This window comes from Chiloscyllium plagiosum, unplaced genomic scaffold (assembly GCF_037043375.1).
Source record: "Chiloscyllium plagiosum isolate Xiang-an unplaced genomic scaffold, Cpla_swu_hap1 HiC_scaffold_2, whole genome shotgun sequence".
Classification (NCBI taxonomy): domain Eukaryota; kingdom Metazoa; phylum Chordata; class Chondrichthyes; order Orectolobiformes; family Hemiscylliidae; genus Chiloscyllium; species Chiloscyllium plagiosum.
In genome coordinates, this window is record NW_028270140.1 from 118757540 (window position 1) to 118785517 (window position 27978).

A 27978-nucleotide genomic window follows, 5' to 3' on the forward strand; every position below is an offset into this window, starting at 1 on the left:
AATAGTGATGGAAAAGGATAGACCAGACGTAAAAGTTGAAGTTCTAAATCGGAGGAAGGCTAATTTTGACGGTATGAGGCAAGAGTTTTCAAAAGCTGATTGGGAGCAGATGTTCGCAGATAAAGGTACAGCTGGAAAATGGGAAGCCTTCAGAAATGAGATAACAAGAATCCAGAGAAAGTATATTCCTGTCAGGGTGAAAGGGAAAGCTGGTAGGCATAAGGGATGCTGGATGACCAAAGAAATTGATGGTTCAGTTAAGAGAAAGAAGGAAGCATATGTCAGGTATAGACAGGATATATTGAGTGAATCCTTAGAAGAGTATAAAGACAGTAGGAGTATACTTAAGAGAGAAATCACGATGGCAAAAAGGGGAAATGAGATTTCTTCAGCAAATAGAATTAAGGAGAATCCAAAGGGTTTTTACAAATACATTAAGGGTAAAAGGGTAACTAGAGAAAGAATAGGGCCCTCAAATATTCAGCATGGCGGCCTTCATGTAGAGCCGCAGGAAATGAGGGATATACAAAACAAGTATCTTGCATCAGTGTTTACTGTGGAAAAGGACATGGAAGATATAGAATGTAGGGAAATAGATGGTGACACATTGAAAAATGTCAATACTAAAGAGGAGGAAGTGCTGGATGTCTTGAAACATATAAAGGTGGATAAATCCCCAGGACTTGATCAGGTGTACCCTAGAACTCTGTGGAAAGCTGGAGAGTCATTGCTGGGCCTCTTGCTGAGATATTTGTATCATTCATAGTCACAGGTGAGGTGCCAGAAGACTGGAGGTTGGCAAACGTGGTGCCACTGTTTAAGAAGACTGGTAAGGACAAGTCAGGGAACTCCAGACTGGTGAGCCTGATGTTGGTGGTGGGCAAGTTGTTGGAGAGAATCCTGAGGTACAGGATGTACATGTATTTGGAAAGGCAAAGACTGGTTAGGGATAGTCAACATGGCTTTGTGCATAGAAAATCATGTCTCACAAACTTGTTTGAGTTTTTTGAAGAAGTAACAAAGAAGATTGATGAGGCCAGAGTGGTAGATGTGATCTATATGGACTTCAGTAAGCCGTTCGACAAGGTTCCCCATGGGAGACTGGTTAGTGAGGTTAGATCTCACGGAATACAAGGAGAACTAGCCATTTGGAAACCGAACTGGCTCAAAGGTAGAATACAGAGGTGGTGAAGGGTTGTTTTTCAGTGGAGTGCCACAAGGATCGGTGTTGGGTCCTCTACTTTTTGTCATTTATATAAATGATTTGGATGTGAGCATAAGAGGTACAGTTAGTAAGTTTGCAGATGACACCAAAATTGGAGGTGCAGTGGACAGCAAAGAGGGTTACCTAAGATTACAACAGGATCTTGACCAGATGGGCCAATGGGCTGAGAAGTGGCAGATGGAGTTTAATTGCGATAAATGCCAGGTACTGCATTTTGGGAAAGCAAATCTTAGCAGGACTTATACACTTAATGGTAAGGTCCTAGAGAGTGTTGCTGAACAAAGAGACCTTGGAGTGTAGGTTCATAGCTCCTTGAAAGTTGAGTCGCAGGTAGATAGGATAGTGAAGAAGACATTTGGTATGCTTTCCTTTATTGATCAGCGTATTGAGTACAGGAGTTGGGAGGTCATGTTGCGGCTATACAGGACATTGGTTAGGCCACTGTTGGAATATTGTGTGCAATTCTGGTCTCCTTCCTATCGGAAAGATGTTGTGAAACTTGAAAGGGTTCAGAAAAGCTTCACAAGGATGTTGCAAGGATTGGAGGATTTGAGCTATAGGGAGAGGCTGAACAGGCTGGGGCTGTTTTCCCTGGAGCGTCGGAGGTTAAGTGGTGACCTTTTCGAGGTTTACAAAATCATGAGGGGCATGGATAGGATAAATAGACAAAGTCTTTTCCCTGGGGTCGGGGAGTCCAGAACTAGAGGGCATAGGATAAGGGTGAGAGGGGAAAGATATAAAAGAGACCTAAGGGGCAAGCTTTTCACAGAGGGACGTACGTGTATGGAATGAGCTGCCAGAGGGAGTGGTGGAGGCTCGTGCAATTGCAACTTTTAAAAGGCAATTGAATGGGTATATGAATAGGAAGGGGTGGAGGGATATGGGCCAGGTGCTGGCAGGTGCGACTAAATTGGGTTGGGATATCTGGTCGGCATGGACAGGTTGGACCGAAGAGTCTGTTTCCATTCTGTACATCTCTATGACTCTATGACTCATGATTCTTAAATGCTGTTGCAAGATGGGTAAGGCCATGAACTCCATCAATATTTGAGCCACAAACACCCAGGATAAGGTTTTTGCAACATCCAAAATGGGGGTCGTTCAAACTCAACATTAAATTAAAATGGTTCTTCTGAGTTTGGGATTCCCTCCAGTATGAATTATGCTCCACTTGCTTTCCCTGTTTGCTGTTTTGAAGGTCACACAGTCATCTTCACAACTCTGCAGAGTATGCATTGGGGCCAGAGATTTTAACATAGTTGTACTGCAATATGAAAAACATCATTAGTTTTTACATCAGTGACTGTCCTGCATTTCTCTTGACATGAAACAGATTTACAGCAGAAGAGTTCAAAAGCTTCGATTTACCATCATACAAACTTGAAAAATTGCAATTGAGAATTTAAAAGGCTGTAAAAACCAAAAATCTGCATACATGAAATAAAAATTAATGTCACATATTTAAAATATTATGAATCCCATAGAGATTGATAACATTTAAAAACAGATTTGAATTCCCTGACACCAATTTAAAGGAATTAGATACCATTATCTAAAGTTTGATGATGTTTATTCAACAACTTAAAACTAATATTGACTGAATATCATTTAGAGTATTGGTTTCCTATTAAGTAATTGAAGAAGAGTATTATTGAGCTTGAAACATTGACAATGAGAGGGCTCTGGTAAAAAATGACTGAACAGGATTCTGGCAGAAGTTGGCACAGGGACCACGACTTAGAAAAGGATCTCAGAGGACCCTGTGCTCACTAGGAAGAGGAGCTTGTAAGTGAGGACCTGGTGAGAAATGACTGAGGAGTTTTCTGGAAGAAAGTCGCACAGGGACCACAAATGAGATTGTGGATCTCAGAGGACCCGGTGCTGAACAGAAGGAACAACATCCAATAGAGGGTGCTGGTGAGCAGTGATCAAGGAGGATTCTATGAGAAGTTGGTGCGGTCACTACTACTGCTAGTTTCAAGGAGCAGCCTCATCTTGATCCATTACACAGGAAGTATCATGGGAACTGCACTTCGTGACATCACAAGTTCAAAAGTGACATTTCAGACAGAAAGGCTCCTGATTGGTAAGTAGTGGTCAGATGATTCTTTTCTCTTACCTTCAATTTCCACGAACCTTTATATACCTGTAAGATTTTAGAGTAATGAAGACATTAGGACAGTACTGGGATTTAGAGTAATACCTAGACTATTGTTTACAGAATAATCTATGGTATATTTTAGTGAGAATCTAACACTAGAGACCATCCAGTTAGCAGTAAATTAATCTAATATAAATTTTGATGAATTACCCTGTTTTGCTACATGGTAAAATGTCTGTTGGCAGGATAGTATGCTTCTCCTGTGGAAAGTGGGAAATTGGAGACAGTTATGTCCCCAACAAGTCCATTTGCAGGAAGTGTGTCCAATTGCAGCTCTTAACAGACCACACAGATTGATTGCATCGACCATTGGACACACTGAGGAGCAGGTAGGAGGGGGAAAGTGTCATATGTAGGAGTTTTAGAGATGTGGGCATACCCAAGGTTCAAGCAGATTGATAGGTGTCCACTGGGAGGGGCCAGCAGACAGTGTAGGAGTCCCCCTGTGGCTATCCCCCTCTCTAACAAGTATACAGTAACAAGTATAACAAGATACTGTTTGGAGGAATTACCCATCAGGGGATGGTGACAGCAGCATCCAGAGCAGTGGCACCACAGTTGGCTCTATCTCCAGCAGGGAGAGCCAAAAGTGCAGGAGGGTAGTAGTAATAGAGGACTGTAGGCATTTCTGTGTTGTAAGATGGTCTCCAAATTTGTGTGTTGCCTCCCCCTTGTGCCAGAGTCAAGAATGTCTCTGAGCGGTTTGGGATAATCTCAAAAGAGAGGATGAGCAACCAGGGGTTGTAGTATACATCAAGGCAATGGCCTAATGGTTATTATCGCTGAACTGTTAATCCAGAGACCAAGGTAATATTCAAGGGACCCAGGTTCAAATCCTGCTACAGCAGATTATTAAATTTGAATTCAGTATAAAAAATCTGGAATTAAGAATCTAATGATGAGCATGAATCCATTGTCGGAAAAGTTCATCTGATTTCCTTCAGAGAAGGAAACTACCATCCTCACCTGGTCTAGCCTGCATGTGACTCCAGGACCACAGCAATGTATTTGAGTCGTAGCTCAATTAGGGGTGGGGAACAAATGCTGGCCTAGCTGGTGATGCCTTCAGCTCGTGAATGAATAAAAAAAGTTATTCTAAAGACATAAACAGGAAGAGTGATGAGTTCAGGGAGTTAGATAGTAAATTGAAAAGCAGGATTTATAGGGTTATAATCCCAGGATTAATCCCTGTGCCACATGCCAGTGAAACTAGCAATACGAAGATAGTATAGTTAAATATGTTGGTAAAGAGCTGGTGTAGGAAGAAGGGCTTCCAGGGCAGTTGGGACCTATGTAAGAAGGATGAGTTTCACCTAGCTTAGAGGGGCACCAATATCCTGGCAGGGTAGTTTACTGCTCCTCGGATGCTGCCTGAACTGCTGTGCTCTTCCAGCACCACAAATCCAGAATCTGGTTTCCAGCATCTGCAGTCTTTGTTTTTACCTCGTTGATTTTAACCCTACTGCGAATCCTCTTGCAAGGATGCCTGCCTTGAAGAAGTTTTCCTCCTCTCTCTATAAGAATCTCAGGGAGTTCCTCTCCCACTGCAACTCCCAGGTCATTTCCTCTGACCTGAAGCTCTTCAATCATGTCCTGAAACAAACTCGCTACCACAGCCACATTTGCTTCCTCAGTGCCTGCCTCTGTAACCAACTCATCCCACACCGACTCCGGACCACCCTTAAACCAGCAGAGTTCGGACCCGAACAGGACAAACATTACAGACTACAGATTCAAAAACACCAGCAACAGTTCTCCTTTAAGATCCTCCGTTCCACGCTTGCAGCAATGCGCCGGCAACTAACCTTTCTACAGTCAGCCCGGCCACAGCTGAGGGCCACACTCTCTCAGAATTGCAAAGGACCCACTCTGTACTATATCCTCAGGAGAATCCATACTCTCAACAAACAGTATTTCAACTCCATCTCAAACATCAAAAACTGTAAGTACAACAAACGTTTATCTACCCACCTCCATAACCAGCGCTCCTCAAACATGCCAGAAGATTCCCCCGGCCTCTGGAACTGCTTGGACGCCATTAGCCAAATGGCTGGTGCAGCTGCCACCTCCACGCTGATTGATGATGTCACTTCCACCCACATCATGGCCACTCACACAACCACTTCCACCCCTCACAATTCCTCATGCATCACACGTGACATCACTTCTGCCTCTCACATCATCGCTGATGTCACAAGCTCAGTGACTTCCGCCACCCCTACCACCGTGTCTGCCACCACTTCCGCCCCCACCAACGCCACTCACCTGCATTCTGCCCCCCACAGATCCCACTGTCACCATTCCCAGCCCCCAGAACCCTGAGGGGAACACTACCCCATTCCCCCCACCATCACACCCACTCCAGTTACTGGCTCCGCCCCCACTCCCAGCTCCATACCCACACCAGATCTGGGCCCTGCCGAGTTTTCACCATCCCTCCAGACCTTCCCCTCACTGAGAACGAATGATCATTCCTCAGCAAAGGACTCATCTTCATCCCCCTCCATCCACGCATCAATGAATTGTGACGTTGAACACTTCTTCCGCTGGCTCCGCCTCCGAGCTTACTTTCACAATCAGGACTCCCGCCCACCTTCCGAGGACCCCTTCGCCCACCTCCAACACACTGCATCCACCTGGACACCCCGCGCTGGCCTATTACCTGCCCGCGACCTCTTTATTTCCAACTGCTGCAGGTACATTAACCGCCTTAACCTGTGTACCCCCTCCCCCACTCCAACCTCTCACCCTCACAACGCGCAGCCCTCCAATCCCTCTGCTCCAATCCCAACCTCACCATCAAACCAGCAGATAAAGGGGGCACAGTGGTAGTCTGGCGAACTGACCTCTACACCGCTGAAGCCAAACGCCAACTCAAGGACACCTCTTCCTACCGCCCCCTCGACCATAACCCCATCCCCCATCACCAAACCATCATTTCCCAGACCATCATCTCCACCTCCTCCAAGACTTCCTTTCCCCCAGCCCCCAATGCCTCATCTTCACCATGGATATCCAATCCCTCTACACCTCCATCTGCCATGACCTGGGCCTACAAGCCCTCTGTATTTTCCTCTCCCGACGTCCCCAACAGTACCCTTCCACTGACACTCTCATTCGTTTGGCCGAACTGGTCCTCACCCTCAACAATTTCTCCTTCGAATCCTCCCACTTCCTCCAGACCAAAGGGGTAGCCATGGGCACACATATGGGCCCTAGCTATGCCTGTCTCTTTGTTGGCTACGTAGAGCAGTTGATCTTCCATAATTACACCGGCACCACTCCCCACCTCTTCCTCCACTACATTGATGACTGCATTGGCGCCACCTCGTGCTCCCGCGAGGAGGTTGAGCAATTCAGCAACTTCACCAACACATTCCACCCTGACCTTAAATTTACCTGGACCATCTCTGACACCTCCCTCCCCTTCCTGGACCTCTCCATCTCCATTAATGAGGACCGACTTGGCACTGACAGTTTTTATAAACCCACCGATTCCCACAGCTACCTGGATTACACCTCTTCCCACCCTACCTCTTGCAAAAATGCCATCCCGTATTCCCAATTCCTTCGCCTTCACTGTATCTGCTCCCAGGAGGACCAGCTCCACCACAGAACACACCAGATGGCCTCCTTCTTAAGAGACCGCAATTTCCCTTCCCATGTGATTAAAGATGCTCTCCAACACATCTTGTCCACATCCCGCACCTCCGCCCTCAGACCCCACCCCTCCAATCGTAACAAGGACAGAATGCCCCTGATGCTCACCTTCCACCTTACCAACCTTCGCATAAACCAAATCATCCACCGACATTTCCACCACCTCCAAAAAGACCCCATCACCAGGGATATATTTCCCTCCCCACCCCTTTCCGCCTTCTGCAAAGACCGTTCCCTCCGTGACTACCTGGTCAGGTCCACGCCACCCTACAACCCACCCTCCCATCCTGGCACTTCCCCTGCCACTGCAGGAACTGCAAAACCTGCGCCCACACCTCCTCCCTCACCTCCAGCCAAGGCCCTAAAGGAGCCTTCCACATTCTTCAAAGTTTTACCTGCACATCCACTAATATCATTTATTGCATCCGTTCCTCCCGATGCGGTCTCTTCTACATTGGGGAGACTGGACGCCTCCTAGCAGAGCACTTTGGGGAACATCTCCGGGACACCCGCACCAATCAACCACACTGCCCTGTGGCCCAACATTTCAACTCCCCCTCCCACTCTGCCGAGGACATGGAGGTCCTGGGCCTCCTTCACCGCCACTCCCTCACCACCAGACGCCTGGAGGAAGAACGCCTCATCTTCTGCCTCGGAACACTTCAACCCCAGGGCATCAATGTGGACTTCAACAGTTTCCTCATTTCCCCTACCCCCACCTCACCCTAGTTCCAAACTTCCAGCTCAACACTGTCCCCATGACTTGTCCTACCTGCCTATCTTCCTTTCCACCTATCCACTCCACCCTCCCCCCCCCCCCCCCGCCCCTGACCTATCACCTTCATCCCCTCCCCCACTCACCTATTGTACTCCATGCTACTCTCTCCCCACCCCCACCCTCCTCTAGCTTATCTCTCCACTCTTCAGGCTCTCTGCCTTTATTCCTGATGAAGGGCTTTTGCCCAAAACATCGATTTTGCTGGTCCTTGGATGCTGCCTGAACTGCTGTGCTCTTCCAGCACCACTAATCGAGAGTTTGCTGGTGTCACCCAGGAAGCTTTAAACTAGTGTAGTGGATGTGGGAATTGAGGAAAATAACCAGGAGGAGTTAGAACCTCAGGCCAGCAAGGCTAAGAGAAAGAACTGACTCAAAGAGGTTACTGAACATGGGGAGACTAGTGGTCTGGTATATTATTTTAATGTGAGAATTATGACAGATAGGGTTAGGCAGATGAACTTAGACCTTGGATGAGTACATATAACTATGATGTTGTAGCTATTACAGCGACATCATTGAAAAAGGGAGCTTAAAATTCCAATATTTAGATGTTTCAGGTGTGGTAGAGAGGGATGTAAAACAGGTTGGGATTTGCGTTATTGATAAGGAAGAATATCACAGCTGTATTAAAGGAGGACAAATGGATAGAGCTCAGGAATATGAAGAGTGCAGTCACTTTGATAGGATTGTACTACAAGCCTACAACAGCGACAGGTGACAGAGGAACAGATATGTGATTAGATTAGATTTCTTACAGTGTGGAAACAAGCCCTTCGGCCCAACAAGTCCAGACCGAATGTCCGAAGAGTAACCCACTCAGACCCCTACATTTACTCGGAGGAGAAAGTGAGGTCTGCAGATGCTGGAGATCAAAGTTGAAACTTTATTGCTGGAACAGCACAGCAGGTCAGGCAGCATCCAGGGAACAGGAGATTCGACGTTTCGGGCACAGGCCCTTCTTCAGGAATGAGAAGGAGGGCCTGAAGAAGGGCCTGTGCCCGAAACGTCGAATCTCCTGTTCCCTGGATGCTGCCTGACCTGCTGTGCTGTTCCAGCAATAAAGTTTCAACCCTACATTTACTCCTTCACCTAACACTACAGACAATTTAGCCTGGCCAATTCACCTAACCTGCATATCTTTGGACTGTGGGAGGAAACCCACACAGACATGGGGAGAATGTGCAAACTCCACACAGAAGTTGCCCGAGGCAGGAATTGAACCTAGGTCTCTAGCGCTGTGAGGCAGCAATGCTAATCACTGTGCTGCCCATAAAGCATTGCAATGCATTGGCCAAGGATTCGAACCCAGGCCTCCCGCGTGGCAAGCGAGAATTCTACCACTGAGCCACCAATGGAATGTGGACAGATTATGGAAAAATATGTAAACAACATTGTTGTTGTGGTGGACGGTTTTATCTTTCCCATATTGACTGGGACTCATTTAGGCCAGTAAAGGCAGTCTATTTGGACTTTCGCAAAGTCTTTGACAAGGTTCCTCATGGCAGGCTAATATAGAAGGTGAAGTCCTATAGAATCTGCAATGAATTTATAAGATAGATACAAAACTGGCTTGCTTTTTGAAGACAGTAGCGGTGGAAGGATTTTTTTTGACTGGAGTTCTGTGAACACTGGTGTTCTACAGGGATGATTGCTGGGGCCAATGTCGTTTGCCATATATATAAATGATTTGGAGGAGAGTGTGGTGGTCTAATTAGTAAGTTTGTGGATGACAGAGCGATTGAGGAAGCTGCAGATAGTAAGCAGGATTGGTAGAGGATATCGTAAGACCAAGATAAGCTGAAGACTATGGTGAAGACATGGCAGGTGGAATTTAATCTGGACAAGTGCGAGATGATGCATTCTGGAAGATAATGCAGCAGAAAAGTGTACAGTAAATGGCAGAACACTTAGAAACATTAACATATAAGAGGGATCTAAGCACATGGGTCCACACTTCCATGAATGTGGCAACACAAGTGGATAAGGTGGTCAAGAAGCTGTATGGCATGCTTGCCTGAAACAGTCAGGACATAGAGTATAAAAATTAGCAAGTCATGTTGCTGCTGTATAGAATTTTAGTTAGGCCACAATAGGAATATTGCATAGAGTTCTGGTTGCACAATACTAGAAGGATGCGGAGGCTTTGGAGAAGAAATTTAAGAGGTTTACCAGGATGTTGTCCGGTTTGGAGGGTATTAACTATGAAGAAGAGATTGGACAAACTCGGCTTGTTTTCACTTGAAGGTCAGACGCTGAGGGCATCCTGATAGAAGTTTACAAATTTATGAAAGGCATGGACAGAATGGATAGTCAGTGGGGTTTTTTTCCCAGTATAGAAATATCAATGATATGCGGACATGGGTTTAAGGTTAAAGGAGGAAAGTTTAAAGGAAATCAAGGGGATCAATGGAGTAGTGGGAATGTCCCTGGACTAGGAATCCAGAGATCCAGGACAATGCTGTGAGGACATAGGTTCAAATCCCACCATGGCAACTCGTGGAATGTGAAAGCCAGTCGGCTCATGCTTGGAGGGCCAAAGGGCCTGTTCCTGGGCTGTAAATTTTCTTTGTTCTTTGAAATGTGAGAGGCAGGATTTTTTTACAGAGTCCAGTAAGTGCCTGGAATGCACTACCAGAGGAGGTGGTAGAAGCAGATACAAATAGCAACATATAAGAGGCATCTTGGCAGATACGTGAATACACTGGGATTAGTGGGATATGGACCATGTCGAAATGTTTGGTTTAGAAAGGCATCATGTGTCGGCATAGGCTTGGTTGGCTGAAGGGCCTGTTCCTGTGTTGTACTGCTCTTTGTTCTTTGTTTCTCTTTCCAAACCTTCTCAGTCTTTCAGCATTTTTTGTTTATTACAGAAGAGATAACTCTTATTAATGTCTTACCACTTGCCAGTGGGCACATTGAAATGAATCATCAGCTTGTTTGGCCACGTTAGAAACACATTTTCCATTGGCTGACAAGTCTCTGGCAAGGGACTGGAATCCTGAGTGTCTAGCCCAGAATTAGGAATGTTACCACTACACCATAAGACTGCCAATTCCAGGAAATATGAATTAGATCTAAATCATGAAATACAGATTAAGATCTAAAAGAGAAAGGAAGCAAATGTAAAATAATTACTTCATTTTTTCACATCTCATTGTCTTCTGAGGGGGTGAAAGCAAAATACTATGAATTCTTGAAATCTGAAACAAGCAAGGAGAAATGCAGCAGGTCTGGCAGCATCTGTGGAGAGAGAAACTTAGTTAACATATCAAGTCCAGTATGACTCTGCTTCAGAACTGAGAAGTGTTGAATTTTCATATATACTTTTGACATAGGTAGAGGCCCAGTGCAAAATACAAAGTGATTGTTAATGGTGGAGAAAGAAAACAAAAGATGTAAAATGGCTGTAAATTAAGGTGTGGAAGAGATAGAATTGGTCTTCACTACTAAACGCAATGTAAACTAAACATTAAAAAAGACAAAGGTGTGGTGGGGAGTGTGAGAAAAATTGAGATCAAACAATACAGTCAGTCTCTGAAGTTATTGAATTCAATATTGAGATCTTGAAGCTGTAGAGTGCCTTCATGGAAAATGAAATGGTAGAACCGTACAGAATAGACACTTCGGCCCACCATATTTCACTGCAAGCCAGGCAGCACCAGGAGGTGAAGAAGTCGACGTTTCGGGTGTAACCCTTCTTCAGGACTGGGAATAGGTGAAAGGGGAGCTGCAGATAATGGGGATGGGGGGTGAGCAGGGTGGTGAGTTGGGGATAGTAGCAGGTATGACCTGGGTGGTCGATGGGAGGAATGAACTCGGTTGATGGCTAGAAGGAAGGGTTGATGAGAGGAATGAAGAGAGGGGGAGGGGCTGGGAAGACCGTGTTTCACCAGCAATTTCTGTTTTTATTATAGCCTGAAAGGTAGTTTATTGAAATAGCAAAAAACTGGTGGGGGAGTGGTCAGAGTCATTTCTACAAACAGAGCAGAAGTGTTACACAGAGCTGTTACCCAGTCTGCATTTGTTCTCGCCATTGTAAAGGAGACTGCATTGTGAGTGGCGAATACAGGAGGCTAGTTTGTGAAAACCACACGTAAAATGCTGCTTCACCTGGAAGGTGTGTTTGAGGTCTTGGAAAATGAGGAGAAAAGAAGTGAATGGGCACGTGTTACACCATCTATAATTGCATGATTCGGAGATGAAGGAGCGTCGCTCCGAAAGCTAGTGTGCTTCCAATTAAACCTGTTGGACTATAACCTGGTGTTGTGTGATTTTTAACTTTATAATTGCATGGAAAGGTACCATGGGCAGTTAGGAAGTGTTAAGAGTGATTAACACACAGAAAGAATAGTCCCTGTGGAATTTTAATGTTGGAGTGAAGGAGAAAGTGTGTTGATGGTGGTAGAAATGATGGAGGATCATCCTTTGAATGCAGAGACTAGTGAATGGAAAGTGAGGACAAAGGGAACCCTTTGAAGAAGGGGGAAAGGTGAGGGCAGAAGTATGAGAAATGGGTCAGATATGGCTTAACGCTCTGCCAAACAAAACTGGGGGGGGGTCCTTGGTTGAGGAAAATTGAGATCAAGCTGGATGTAGCCTGGTGGAAGGTGGCATCATCTAAACAGATGCCTTGGAGAAACTGGGAGAATGGACTGGAAATCTTGCAGCAAGCACAGTGTAAGGTGATGTAGTGAAGGTAACTGCGGAATTGTTGGAACAAAAACAGAAATTGCTGGAAAGTCTCAGCAGGTCTGGCAGCACCTGTGGAGAAAAATCTGAGTTAACATTTCTTAGAAGAAGGGTCACTGGACTTAAAATGGTAACTCTGATTTCTCTCCATAGATGCTGCCAGACCTGCTGAGATTTTGAGCAATTTCCCTTTTTATTTCTGATTTACAGCATCCACAGTTCTTTCAGTTTTGCTTTTTGGAGTTGATGGTGGTAGAAATGGCGGAGGATGATCCTTTGAATGCAGAGACTAGTGAATGGAAAGTGAGGAGTTGATGGGCTTATAATGAAATTAAAACAGTGAAGTCAAAGAAGGGAAAGGAAGAGTCAGAGATGGACCAGTGGAGGTGAGAGAAGGATGGAAATTGCAAGCAAAACTGAAAACTGGGCAGCACGGTGGCTCAGTCGTTAGCACTGCTGCCTCACAGCGCCTGGGACCTGGGTTCAGTTCCAGCATCAGGTTACTGTCTGTGTGGAGTTTGCACATTCTCCTCATGTCTGCATTGGTTTCTTCCAGGAGTCCTGGTTTCCTCCCTTTGACCAAAGATGTGCAGATTAGGTGGATTGGCCGTGCTAAATTGCAGATAGTGTCCAGGGTTGTGCAGACTAGGGTGGATTAGCCACGGGAAAATTCAGTGTTACAGGGATTGTGTGGGTCAGAGTGGGATGCTGTTCGGAGAGTCAGTGTGGACTCGAATGGCTTGCTTCCACACTGGAGAGATTCTATGATTAATTTTTCCAATTCAAAATGAGAACAGGAAGCAAGTCGGAAGAAATCATCAATGTATCGAAGAAAAAGTTGTGGATAGGGGTCTGAATAGAACTGGAATAAGGAATGTTTTACAAATCCCACAAAGAGCCAGGTGAAATTCCTGCAGATACCAGTAGCCACACCTTTGACTTGGAGAAAATGAGATGATGAAGAGAAAATTATGGAACCAACGTAAAACGTCAGAACAATCGCAAATGTAAGTGGGGAGAAAATAGAATGAGGGTAGGAAGAAATAATTTCAGTGGATAGGGACAGACTAAACTGCTGGTCTACCAGGACGATCCTGTTTGTAGATTTTAAGAAAATGGTCAAAGTAGGCTGTATTTGGTTGGGGGGATCTATAAGATGGGAAGCTGTGAAAGGCAGATCTCCAGTGAAGATAAGGTCAGATAGAGTCTGGAAATAACCATTTGATGTTCAATGATAAGGTCATGATCCAGGGGAAGGTAGGAGAAAGTCACTGAGAGCTGGCACTCAGCATCCGGGAGGTAGAGGTCAGCAACCACAGCAACATCACCCTTATCAGCAGCTTTGATAACTAGATCAGGGTTGGACCTGAAGGAGTGGGGTCCAGAGAGTTCAAAAAGTTGAGAAATTAAGGGGGCTAAAGTCACCTCAACAGTTCCCAATGAACAAATGAAGTACAGATAAAAAGCAACACTTACTCAGATTTACATTATAGCGTCAGCCTAGATTTGAAAACATATAACATATATATATTAGGAATTTTCATAGAGATTGAGTATCTCTTACAAATTGCTTGATACTGCAGAAGGAACTGAAATGTCAAACCACTTTGCTCTCTTGTAGCTATTTTCATCCATGATACATATTTTTATATTAATATTTATGCTCACATCAGCTTATCAATAAATCCACATGGCTGAACATGACTTTTTTAGATGAGATTCCCTACAGTATGGAAACAGGCCCTTCGGCGCAACAAGTCCACACCAACGTTCCGAAGAATAACCCACCCAGACCCATTCCCCTATCCTATATTTACCCCTGACTAAGGTACCTAACACTATGGGCAATTTAGCATAGCCAATCCACCCTGACCTGCACAACTTTGGATTGTGGGAGGAAACCGGAACACCGGTAGGGCGGCACGGTGGCACAGTGGTTAGCACTGCTGCCTCACAGCGCCAGAGACCTGGGTTCAATTCCCACCTCAGGCAACTGTCTGTGTGGAGTTTGCACATTCTCCCCGTGTCTGCGTGGGTTTCCTCCAGGTGCTCCAGTTTCCTCCCACAGTCTAAAAATGTGCAGGTTAGGTGAATTGGCCATGCTAAATTGCTCATAGTGTTAGGTGAAGGGGTAAATGTAGGGGAATGGGTATGGGTGGGTTGTTTTATGGGCAGCACGGTGGCACAGTGGTTAGCACTGCTGCCTCACAGCGCCTGAGACCCGGGTTCAATTCCCGCCTCAGGCGACTGACTGTGTGGAGTTTGCACGTTCTCCCCGTGTCTGCGTGGGTTTCCTCCGGGTGCTCCGGTTTCCTCCCACAGTCCAAAAAGATGTGCAGGGTCAGGTGAATTGGCCATGCTAAATTGCCCGTAGTGTTAGGTAAGGGGTAAATGTAGGGGTATGGGTGGGTTTCGCTTCGGCGGGTCGGTGTGGACTTGTTGGGCCGAAGGGCCTGTTTCCACACTGTAATGTAATCTAATCTAAAAAAAACCTGGAGGAAACCCGCACAGACACAGGGAGAATGTGCAAACTCAACAGACAGTCACCCAAGGCAGGAATCAAACCTGGGGCCCTGACACTGTGAAGCAGCAGTGCTAGCCATCGTGCCGCCTCAAGGGAGTGGAGAATGTGGCCTGTAATGACAGTCTGTCTTTATATAGCACCTTTAATGCAGGAAATGTCCCAAAGTGCCTCATAGGAGTGAAATCGGTCGTCAGCTGACATTGAATCAAAGAAGAGAATATTAAGACAAGCAATAAAAGCTTGGTCAATTAGCTAATTTTCAATGAAGATTTTAAAAGTATATAGGATGTAGGAGCAGAGGGATTTTGGGAGGGAATTCTTGAGCTTAGTGCTTAGTTGACTTAAGACATTGCCAGCAGCGATGGAGTTGCACAAGAGATCAGAATTGGTGGATGACAATGTTCTTCGAAAGTTTGGGAACTGGATGATGTCTCAGATTTAGTGAGTAGGGAGCCATGGAGTGATTTGAAGACAAGACTGAACATTTTAAAATTGAGGCATTGGAGAATCTGAAAGCAGTCTGCAGAAACAGGGATGATTGGCAAGTAGGTCTTAGTGCAGGAACTATATGGGAGACAGACCTCTGGATTGAGGCCCAGTCTTAATGTTGAACAAACATAGAGGCAATGCTTGGACTTGAGAGATATTGATAAGGTAGAGCTGGTGCTTAACTTCTAAAGCACCTCTTGTTTACTAACATGTAGACAACTGAAGATATGCTGAAAGTAGATTCTAAGATCTTTAAATGTGCAATTTTGTTTTTCGGCCACAAGATGGCAAGAGATGAATGAAGGAGAATGCTCGATATGTTGCTATTATTCTTTATGTTTCAGTTTATGAATTTATGTCTTGCAGATTTTGGTTTAAAGTTGCACTATTAATTTTGTAAGATTCAACAGTAGCACAGTGGTTTAAAAGAAATCAAATTTATCACTGCATAACAAAATATCACACAGAATTTACAGCACAGAAACAGCCTATTTATTCCAACAGGTCTGTGCTTGCATTTATATTCCCCTCAGTTTCATCAGATACAATCTAAAAGTAGTTTATTTTGAACTTTTCTACGTATTGGTCTATACAGTTTGTTTTTATTAGTATTTTTCAACAACAGTTTTGATTTCTTGTATAAATATATTCATGATATGCAACCTCCATTAAACTGACACTTCCATCAAATCCAGACAATATCTGCTTAAAATGATATTATAACACATCCCTCATCTGCTCACTGAACTGACAATATGAGCAGGAGGGACATTGAAAAATGTAATTTGCCTTGGGCAAGCTGCCAGTTGCTTGTGTACTCACAAGCCCTATTGTTTTCAGCAGGAGAGCAAATTATTGATGTGAATCACCTCTATAATCAGCAGTTTCTCCCCTTTTTCTTAACAAAATAAGAAAAAAAACTTGAAAAACACTTCGTAAAGTTTTAGGAGTTGCAGCGTACAACTGCTGCAATATAGCTTCAAATCCTCAAATCATAACATTTCATCTGAGTAAGGCCAATTGGCCCACTTTAGTTCATCCTTCTAGAATGATTGTACTACTCTACCCACACTGTAGCATCTGATTTGTTGTTACATAATTCTAAGGGGTTTAACCCTACGCCTCTCTGAGGAAATTTATTGTCCGCTTGCTGTATGAAAGAGAATTTCCTGATATCCATTCAAAAGCGTCTTTTACTAGTTCAAACCTAGTTGTACTTTAACTGTTTAACTTGAAGTCATATTCCAAATTTTCTTTCTCAATTCCCCCAACTGGTTTGGTGGGATGGAGATGTTCAATTGCCCACACGGGCCTTGGAAAGGGGAACAACACAGATTTACCAGAACAATACCAGGTCAAAATATGCTATGATGAGGATACACAAATCTGACTTATATTCCATTGTGTTTAGAAGGCAAAAACGTTATTTATCAGAATATTTAAATGTATGAAGATTTCCTTACATACACGATAATGCATTCTATCTCATACTCAAACTTTTGAGATGGAACAGTTTACTACTGAGTTGCCTTTCCCTACATGCTAGTTGAGAAATCCACGACTGCCTATCACAATTTATGTATTGGGATTAATGTAGATTGGCATTATCAGCTTGTTCAACTTGCTAACAGGGCACAGAAATAGAAAGCGTTAAAGCTATCCTATGGAACAATGACTATTCACATCGCATGATTGTTTGCTGTTTGTTACATTGAGTCATAGAAATGCACAGCATGGAAACCGACTTTTAGTCCAACTCATCCTTGCCAACCAGATATCATAAATTAATCTAGTCCCACCGGCCAGCACTTGGCCCATATCGCTCTAAACTCTTCCTATTCATATACCCATCCAGATGCCTTTTAAATGTTGTAATTGTACCAGCCTCCATCACTTCCTCTGGCAGCTCATTCCATATACTATCACCCTTTGTGGTCCCTTTTAAATCTTTCCCCCCTCACCCTAAATCTATGCCCTCTAGTTCTGGGCTCCCCCAACATGGAGAAAAGACCTTGTCTATTAACTCTATCCATGCCCCTCATGATTTTATAAATCTCTATAAGGTCACGTCTCAGCCTCCGACACTTCATGGAAAACAGCCTCAGCCTAGTCAGCCTTTTCCTCTAGCTCAAACACTCCAACCCTGGCAATATCCTTGTAAGTCTTTTCTGAACCCTTTCAAGTTTCACAACATCCTCCCTAAAGGAGGGAGACCAGAATTGCACACAGTATTCCAAAAGTGGCCTAACCATTGTCCTGTGCAGCCGCAACATGACCTCCCAACTCCTATACTCAATGCTCTGAACAATAAAGGAAAGCATACCAAATGCCTCCTTCACTATCCTATCTACCTGAGACTTTACTTTAAAGGAACTATGAACCTGCGCTCCAAGGGCTCTTTGTTGAGCAACATTTCCCAGGAAACTTTCACACATAGAACATAGAATATAGAAAAGTACAGCACAGGACAGGCCCTTTGGCCCACGATGTTGTGCCGAGGATTAATCCTATTGTAAAATAAAATAACTTAACCTATGCACCCCTCAATTCACTGCATCCATGTGCATGACCAGCAGTCGCTTAAATGTCCCTAATGACTCTGCTTCCATCACCACCGCTGGCAATGCATTCCATGCGTTCACAACTCTCTGCGTAAAGAACCTTTTGCTGACGTTCCCCTCTATACCTTTCTCCTTATATCTTAAAACTATGACCCCTCATGCCAGTCAATCCTGCTCTGGGGAAAAGATTAGGAGGTTCAGGGATGGGTTAGTAAATTTGTCGACACAAAGGTTGGAGGTGACGTTGATAGTATCGAGGGCTACTGCAGGCTGCAACCCAACATAGACAGAATGCAAAGCTGGGCTGAGAAACGGCAGATGGAGTTCAACCTGGATAAATGCAAAGTGATACATTTTGGAAGGTCGAACTTGAATGCTGAATATAGGATTTAAAACAGAATTGTTGGCAGTGTGGTGGAACAAGGGGATCTTGGTGTTCAAGTACATAAATCCCTCAAAGTTGCCACCCAAGTGGATAGGGTTGTTAAGAAAGTATATAGTGTTTTGGCTTTCATTAACAGGGGGATCAAGTTTAAGAGCCACGAGGTTTTGCACATGCAACACACTCTCTCACATGCACTCAAACTCACATGTATACATTCACTCTCCCTCTCTCTCTCTCTTTCATGCATGCACACACACATATACATCTATGGGGTGAATTTGTATTTGCAGAAATATATTTGCAGGTACATTTTATTTTACTCAATAAATGCACAATCTGCAGGCAGTCAATGCAGGCACTCAATCCATGTAATATTTTGTAAATTCCACTTTAGAAATAGAACCAATCAGACTCAAGATTGGGATATGGACAGACTCTAACTTCACACCTTCAATGCATTGCCTAAACTGAGATGTCACCTTTTGTTATAAAAGCTTAAGTTATCTTGAGAAGGTGACTTAAAAGAAGTTCTGGGATTTACATATTAATGATTTGAAACCACCATTCTAAAAGATGAAAGACTTAACAATCCAGGTTTGTTTAATATATCACTGTATGACACTGTAATCTTTTGCTATAAATCTTGTACTCCACAACCACCTGATGAAGGCGCAGTGCTCCGAAAGCTAGTGCTTCCAAATGAACCTGTTGGACTATATCCTGGTGTTGTGTGATTTCTAACTTTGTCCACCCCAGTCCTCCATATCATGGCTACCATTAAGTGTTTAAGTCCTGCCCTGATTTGCCTTTCCAGAATGCAGCACCTCACATTTGTCTAAATTAATCTCCAACTGCCACTACTCAGCCAATTAGCCCATCTGATCAAGATCTCCTTGTACTCTGAGGTAACCTTCTTTGCTATCCACTGCACCTCCAATTTTGGTGTCAACTGCAAACTTACTAACTACACCTCCTATATTCACATCCAAATCATTTATATAAATGACGAAAAGCAGTGGGTCTAGCACCGATCCTTGTGGCATACCATTGGTCACAGGCCTACAGTCTGAAAAGAACCTGAAGAAGGGCTTATGCCCGAAACGTCGATTCTCCTGTTCGCTGAATGCTGCCTGACCTGCTGCGCTTTTCCAGCAACACATTTTCAGGTCTGAAAAGAACCCTCAACTGGCAAATTTTGTGTCCACTACTTTCAGACCTGAAAAGTATTCGGTCTACGTCAAATTATCCTGGAAAGCAAAGTATTTTTTGAATTTGGCTGAACAACAGATTTACAAGCTATTTCATGCTGTGACAATGGGAATGGTATTTTCTACTCATTGGATGCTGCCATCAGTCCAAATGGATATTTTGCACACCACACATTTGAGCAAAGTGCCAGTGTGATGCCACATATATATAGCCATACATCTCAATTGTTCAGTGAGTCAAATAGCAGGTTCCTCCACTGAAAACAACAAGTGTTGGAGATCACAATGGGTCAGGCAGCATCCATTCATCTGATGAAGAGTCATCTAAACTTGAAACATTAGCTTGCTTTCTCTCCCTGGATGCTGCCTGACCCACTGTGATCTTCAACAGTTGTTTTCAGTACAGATTCCAGCATCTAAGTAATTTGCTCCTATGGGAGGTTCCTCCAGCTGTTCATAATAAGCAAAGTAGGACTGTACTCAAGCAGACCACACTGTCAAAGAGCAGACCATAATATCGACTATTAGATGTGATTCCACAATTGGGCAGCACCTATTGGACGATCCTCTATGTTCTAATAGTTGCACCAACAAACAAGTCAAGCTTGTAAGCTGCTTACTAAAAGTGACATCTATTCATAGGCATGGACCTTCTTTGCAAACAAAAGAATATACTCAAAATTTACACCTATTTTAAATTAGCTATAGCAAAAGGGGCCGTAATTTCCTATTGCTTCCTCCATCAGCACCAATGTCCTGGCCATTCAGAATCAACTTGCCGACCATTCAGTACCATTTCATTGTGTGGTATATGTTGTCCTGATCATTTGAAATTTGATATTCTTGCATTTGTCCAGATGACTGCAAGACTAAAATCTTTGGCAGCATGTTTCTCTTTCAGCAATAAACAAAGCTCTGCTAGAACTTTATTCTAACCTGAAGATAATTGAATCAAGATGGTTAAGGTAATAGTAAGATGAAATATGATATATACAAATAAGCTATTTCCTCAGATAAGAGAATTCAAAACAAGGGGGAAATAAAATTAAAATTAACAATAACAGTCAGTCCATTTTAACTAGTGTGTTAACAGAAAAACCAGGGATTTGCATCATTTTGTGCCATAAAAAATTGTCTTTTTTTTTGTTTTAGATTGTTCATAGTGTGCAAAATATCACTCAGCTTCTTTACAGTTTACAGGTAAGTTCATTTTTTCCTTTAATCAGCTATGAGCATTTCAATGTGATTACATCCTTTACAGCTAGAAGTTGTCACTATAGAGTTAGCAGGCATGGATTTTGAAAAGATACTGGGGGTTCCATGACACAATTTCTATTGTGCAGGATGCTGGTCTATTTTTACATAGGATATATATGAATCAATATCAATTTTTGTGTATGTGGAAGGACATTGGCCTTTTTTCTGTTTTGTACCAAATTATAACAATGAATTCCTCAGTTGAATACATCCCTGATATGATACAAGGCTGGGCTCAATGACCAGCACATTGACAATAAATTTTAATCCCAGCTATAGATGAGCACAGCAGCTGAAAGACTATTTTTTTTTGTTAGAGGTATTTGTTAGGTTGGCTGCCAGATCCAGAACCAATTGTTTTGTCAAATGTTAAATATTTTAGTTCATGAGTGCTCAGTTAGGTGAGCATTGGCTTTGCTTTCGTGCATTGATATTTATCAAGCATTCCCTTCTCATGTATAATTTAAGTTCTGTTCAATTTAGACATTAGCCTGACCATATTTTATCAGTTCTAACCTCCGATCATCCAATCCTTATATTGGATTTGTCTGACCTTGCTATCTTGCACAGTCCCTGAGCTTATTGCCTTGCAGGGAAAGTTTACCAAATTATTGACAATCATAGAAACTGTTCCTTAGGTTTGTGAGTCTCAATGTTACTCTGCGATAAGTCTAAAATAATTTCAAATAGAAATTTTTGCAATTTTCATGACATGAAAAGTATTACATCAGCCTAGACTGCATTGGTTCAAACCCAGTGTGCCACTCCATTTATCTTGTAGATTTAAAGGTCAAGGCATCCTGTAATACAATAGAGTTCCAAGTAGATATGTGCATCTAGAGAATAAAATGCATTATAAATAATGTCTGTCAGCTGTAAAACAAATAGTTTTAAATATTGCATTATGATGATAAAGTAGGTGGGATCCACTTAAAATGGATCAAATTACCTTAAACCACCTGAATCCAAGAGTAGGACCCTAGTGGTTTGGTGCTGGAATAACAATTACAGTGCTTCAGATTTCAAAACACAGTTAACGACATTTTCTGAAACTGAACCCAGTAAATCTGGTCACTGGTGTATTTGGCAAGGGCACAGTAAAAAGGTTGAAGTCAAGTTAGATATTTATGCAAGAGACCTGGGAGACAACACAGATTTCCCAAAGTGGGGTTCCAAGGGTAGGAACTCTCCTCAAAACCCCACAGACATATCGGTACTTGCTTTTGGTGGATTCTCATCTTTGTAGCCAAACAAATCTGCTGCTAATCTCTCTTCCCACCATTCGAAGAAAGGCCTCATTACCTTCCTGCTAACTCTGTGTAGTAGATAGATAATTGTGCTCCTAAACAGTAAGTTGCAACAGAGTGCTCATTTGAGGCCTGCAGCTTTCTGCAAATGCTTTGATGAAGCTAGAAACTAAAATTGCCAGAGGACTCGCAACTGTTTGTTGAGTGGGTATGCTGCAGATAGTTCACCCATTCAGAACCCAACACAAAATTGTACCCAAAATCGCTCAACAGGAGAGTAAGTTTTTAGAGTTGATGGGAGAGGAGCGAGATATGAATCATCTCACAATTGGTTCATTAGCTCTCAACCATATAGACTTTCACTAGAACAAATCACTAGGGAACCTTCAGGTTGGTGTGAAAGCTCACAGTTCAGTAGTGTTCTGGCATGTCTATTGCGTTTGTCCTGCATTTGACTCTTAATGGTGTCAGGATTAGTGGTGCTGGAAGAGCACAGCAGTTCAGGCAGCATCCAAGGAGCAGCGAAATCGACGTTTCGGGCAAAAGCCCTTCATCAGGAATAAAGACAGTGATCCTGAAGCATGGAGAGATAAGCTTGAGGAGGGTGGGAGTGGGGAGAAAGTAGCATATAGTACAATGGGTGAGTGGGGGAGGGGATGAAGGTGATAGGTCAGGGAGGAGAGGGTGGAGTGGATAGGTGGAAAAGGAGATAGGCAGGTAGGACAAGTCCGGACAAGTCATGGGAACAGTGCTGAGCTGGAAGTTTGGAACTAGGGTGTGGTGGGGGAAGGGGAAATGAGGAAACTGTTGAAGCCCACATTGATGCCCTGGGGTTGAAGTGTTCCGAGGCGGAAGATGAGGCGTTCTTCCTCCAGGCGTCTGGTGATGAGGGAGCGGCGGTGAAGGAGGCCCAGGACCTCCATGTCCTCGGCAGAGTGGGAGGAGTAGTTGAAATGTTGGGCCACGGGGCGGTGTGGTTGATTGGTGCGGGTGTCTCGGAGATGTTCCCTAAAGCGCTCTGCTAGGAGGCGCCCAGTCTCCCCAATGTAGAGGAGACCGCATCAGGAGCAACGGATACAATAAATGATATTAGTGGATGTGCAAGTAAAACTTTGGATGTGGAAGGCTCCTTTAGGGCCTTGGATAGAGGTGAGGGAGGAGGTGTGGGCGCAGGTTTTACAGTTCCTGCCGTGGCAGGGCAAGTGCCAGGATGGGAGGATGGGTTGTAGGGGGACATGGACCTGACCAGGTAGTCACGGATCCGTTGCTCCCGATGCGGTCTCCTCTACATCGGGGAGACTGGGCGCCTCCTAGCAGAGTGCTTTAGGGAACATCTCCGGGACACCCGCACCAATCAGCCACACCGCCCCGTGGCCCAACATTTCAACTACTCCTCCCACTCTGCCGAGGACATGGAGGTCCTAGGCCTCCTTCACCGCTGCTCCCTCATCACCAGACGCCTGGAGGAAGAACGCCTCATCTTCCGCCTCGAACACTTCAACCCCAGGGCATCAATGTGGACTTCAACAGTTTCCTCATTTCCCCTTCCCCCACCTCACCCTAGTTCCAAACTTGCAGCTCAGCACTGTCCCCATGACTTGTCCGGACTTGTCCTACCTGCCTATCTCCTTTTCCACCTATCCACTCCACCCTCTCCTCCTTGACCTATCACCTTCATTCCGTCCCCCACTCACCATTGTACTCTATGCTACTTTCTCCCCACCCCCACCCTCCTCTAGCTTATCTCTCCACGCTTCAGGCTCTCTGCCTTTATTCCTGATGAAGGGCTTTTGCCCGAAACGTCGATTTCGAAGCTCCTTGGATGCTGCCTGAACTACTGTGCTCTTCCAGCACCACTATTCCAGAATCTGGTTTCCAGCATCTGCAGTCATTGTTTTTACCTCTTAATGGTGTCACACTGCCAAATAGCAAGTGCAAAGCCTATGACACAATGAAAAATAAATGTATTGTGTCAGTGTTACTGTGATAGGAATTCAAGATGCATTTTACTTTTGTATATTTTGTTTTACATAAATAAATCGACTGGTTTGTAAATATTTTGTAATCACTCTCTTCAGCTTGATATTACACACCCTGGAGCAGGTGGGTCTTAAACCCAGGTCTTCTGGTCTAGAAATAGAGACATATGACCATGCTATGAGAGCCCTCTTGCACCAGCCGGGTTTGTAATATTTTAACATGAAATCAGCAAATTGCCATAGAAATTTAACTTCGGAATCAACCTGTTCAGAGATATTATGGTTCAGACCTCCCCCCGCCCCCAAGATATTTTAAGAACATAGTCTAGACCCTAACCTTTTATTATTTTAAGGGAAATATGAAGTATGTGGTCCAGATGCAGTTCAACTGGCCAAAGTACTTGATGTTAAGCAAAACACAATTTATTTAAACGCTGTAATTAAAATACAACCAAAGAAAGAGGATTTTTTAAAAATCCATAACTCTACAGTAGCTATTACTAATTAACTGTTCCAATATAGTAACATCCCATCAACACACCCCTTGGCAAAAAAGGAAAATTCAGGCACAGGTTCTCACATACAGTTCTCCAATCCAGATGGAAAGAAACAGCGAGAGAAAATTCAGAGAGAGTAGCAGCCAGGAAACATTCACTGAATCTTCCAACTCTATTGAGACCCCATTAGCTTCTGACAATATTTACAAAATCAAAGCCCAGAAATCTGGATCAGAGAGAGCTGGCCACATCCATTCAGGCTTCATTGAAAAAAAACCAAGGCCTCCCAAGCTGTTTACATTACCCCAGACAGCTCGGTACCTCTTCAAAACAAAAGCACTAAATAACCTCTTAAAGCCACAGCAATGTTACAATAGCTCCAGCAAAGTTAGTACCTGAACCCTGGTCTGCTGGCCCAGAGGGATTGACACTACCATTGTGCCACAAGAACCCTCTTGTCCCAACTGGTTTGTGGACTTCATGAAATAATTTCCAGCAGGTGCTATTATTTTCTAAACACATAACTCACTTAAACTAAATTCCTCCACATTTGTTTGAATGGTGTTTCACACACAATTCTCAGCACCTTATCTTTCACTTTTCTTTCAGGCTGTAGTCACCATACAGGACAGTTACATAGAAGTGCAGCGGCTGATATTGCAGGAGCGTGAACGATCAGCTCATATCCAAGGCGCTCGAGGGAACATGCTTCTCGAGCAAGAGAAACAGCGCAACATGGAGAAGCAAAGAGAAGAACTTGCAAATGTACGCAAACTTCAGAGCAAGCTGTACCATGAGCAGCAGCGCTGGGAACGAGAATGTGAACGCAGGCAGCGGGAACAGGAAGCACAAGAGAGTCGACTACAGGAACGTGAGCACGAATGTCAGCAGCAAGCAGAGCAGATGTGGCGAGAGAGGGAAGAGTTAGAGAGCCAGTGGAAAGAGTACCAGCAAAATCTGGAGAGACTGAGGGAAGGCATGAGAATGGTGGAAAAGGAAAGAGGCAAATTGGAAGCACAGCAAAGGCATGTAAATGCCTGGAAACACAGCCGGCAGAGGAGCCTACCTGTAATGATGTTCCCACAGGAAACCAGTCAGGTATAATACAAAAATAAGATTAAAAATTGATAATGGAGTTTTACTGAAACCTAGAAAACTGGTTTTGAAAAAGAAAGAAAGCATTGTACATCATTCAAATGTACAAATCACTATTTGCATCTTTTGTTGCTTGCAAGTTAGGAAATAACTGACACAAAAGGAAATCACATAATAATATTAAGCTCTTTTATTAAATAACTGACTTTTTGCTAATACTGTAGTTGATTGCGTTCGCTACTGGTATAAACAATGACATTTCAGAGAACAATGGAATTTGTTGTACCATAGTTTACAAATATTTTTATATTGAATCCATTCAAGATTTGTTTTAATTTTGCTGAATAACAAAAAAGAAAGTCTGCGCTAAATTATTAACAATAAAGACTTGACATGCTGGTCTGGTAAACAGAGTTCTGCAGACAACATAATACAGTGATCCTTTATAGAAAATCTCTACAGCAAACCTTGGTAAGAGACCTGTGTGCTTTGTGTAGCATTAGCAAGTTACTCCCAGATTAAGCACTTCCTTTGGTTTGAGACTGGTTTCAAAATTTAGAAAGCAAATGCAATTCAATCATCACTGCCAGGTATAACTAGATTAATTTAACAAAAATATTAGTACTGATGTTTAGATAATTGACATTTCCTGCAGGCCCTTTCCTGAATGTATTTGTCCATTTTCACATTTTTTTTGCTTGATTTCCTTTAGAAGATGTCAGTATTCTGAGTATTTAGTAACAAAATCCAGTGGGAGAAATTGTGAAACTACAAATTTTGAGCTGTATTTTGTGAAATTACAAAAGAGTTTAGTCACAATGTGTATGATAGTTAACTCCCCTTCATAAATTGCAATAATCCATTTTGCAGCAATGATAAATAGTTTTGGATTTAATATTGTGAGATATGCATTCCATAACATTGGTGCAAAACTGTCTGAATTGAATTGGAAAGGCTGATATGAGTTCACCTCCGTGATTGGGTGTTACATTCACCTTAGTATTTTAAAAGTAATGGGACAAAACATTTGTAAACAGAATTTGCAACATCATTCAGTTGAGAGAGATTACTGCTCGCATAACTTGACATTTAAAATAATTTATATTTATAAAGTTACTTGGATAGGCTGAGAGTGACAATGGGCTGGCATTGCTGTAACCAAGGTCTCTTAGCTCCCATCAGTATAAACAAGAACTGATCACAAAACAGGTACCTGTAGTGTGACAGCTTTAAGCTTTATGGTGATATCTTGCTTAGTTTGAATGTCATGCTTTTAAAACTTTTTCGGTGACATTGCAAATAACTTATGCTGTTCTAAGAAAGCTTTTAAATTATTTACAGATGCATAGTCTTGGCAAAGTGCATTTCAAGGCGGGTAAAGACTCTGCCATTTCACAGATTCGTAGAAGACGATTCGTTACAGCACAGAAAGAGCCCATTTAGTCCATTGTGTCTGTGCAAACTGTCCTAGGTTCAGTGATTAGTATTGCTGTCTTAAAGTGCCAGATATCAGGGTTCATTTCCAGACTTGGACAATGTGTGGAGTTTGCACATTCTCTCCATGTCTGTGTGGTTTCCTCTGGGTGCTCCGGTTTCTTCCTACAATCTACAGGTCAGGTGGATTGGCCATGCTAAGTTGCCAATAGTGCCCATGGATGTATTGGTTATGTGGATTAGCCATGGTAAATGCACGGATGGTGTAGCGGGGTGGGTGTGGGTGGAATGCTCTTCGGAGAGTCAGTGCGTACTCAATGGGCCAAATGGCTTGCTTCCACACTTTAGGGATTCCGTTATTCTAATGAGCATCATGACTAAGTGCCATTTTTCTGCCTTTCCCTCACATCTTTGTACATTATTATTGTAATCACCCAATACCCTCTGGAATACTTCAATTGAGCCTAGCCTCCACTACACTTCCCAGCATTCCATTTCACACCCAAGCCAATTATTCTGTTGAAAGGGTTTTATTCTCATCACATTTACTTCTTTTGCAAATAAATCTAAACCCATGGACTCATGTGCATGATCTTTTTACACATGAGAACAGTTTATCCATATCTTCTCTGCCCTCTCATACTTCTGACAACTTTGAAAAGATCTCCTCTTAGTCACCTTCTCCAAGGAGAACCGTTCCAACCTCCCCAATCTGTCCTCATAACTAAAATTTCTGGAATCATTTGTGTAAATCTCTTCAGTGCTCCAGATAAGGTCTACCAAGTGTCT

General features: G+C 43.4%; 1 protein-coding gene across 5 annotated transcripts in view; it reads left to right on the forward strand.

The window, feature by feature from the left end:
* The window catches only part of arhgef28a (Rho guanine nucleotide exchange factor 28a), a 468925-nt gene that overhangs the window by 362979 nt on the left and 77968 nt on the right, over positions 1 to 27978 (forward strand). For all 5 annotated transcript variants that reach the window (XM_043707577.2, XM_088000126.1, XM_088000117.1 and 2 more), the window contains 2 exons: positions 20833 to 20880; positions 25270 to 25758. In XM_043707577.2, coding sequence (XP_043563512.2) covers positions 20833 to 20880; positions 25270 to 25758 — 537 coding nt within the window. The remainder of the gene's footprint in view (positions 1 to 20832; positions 20881 to 25269; positions 25759 to 27978) is intronic.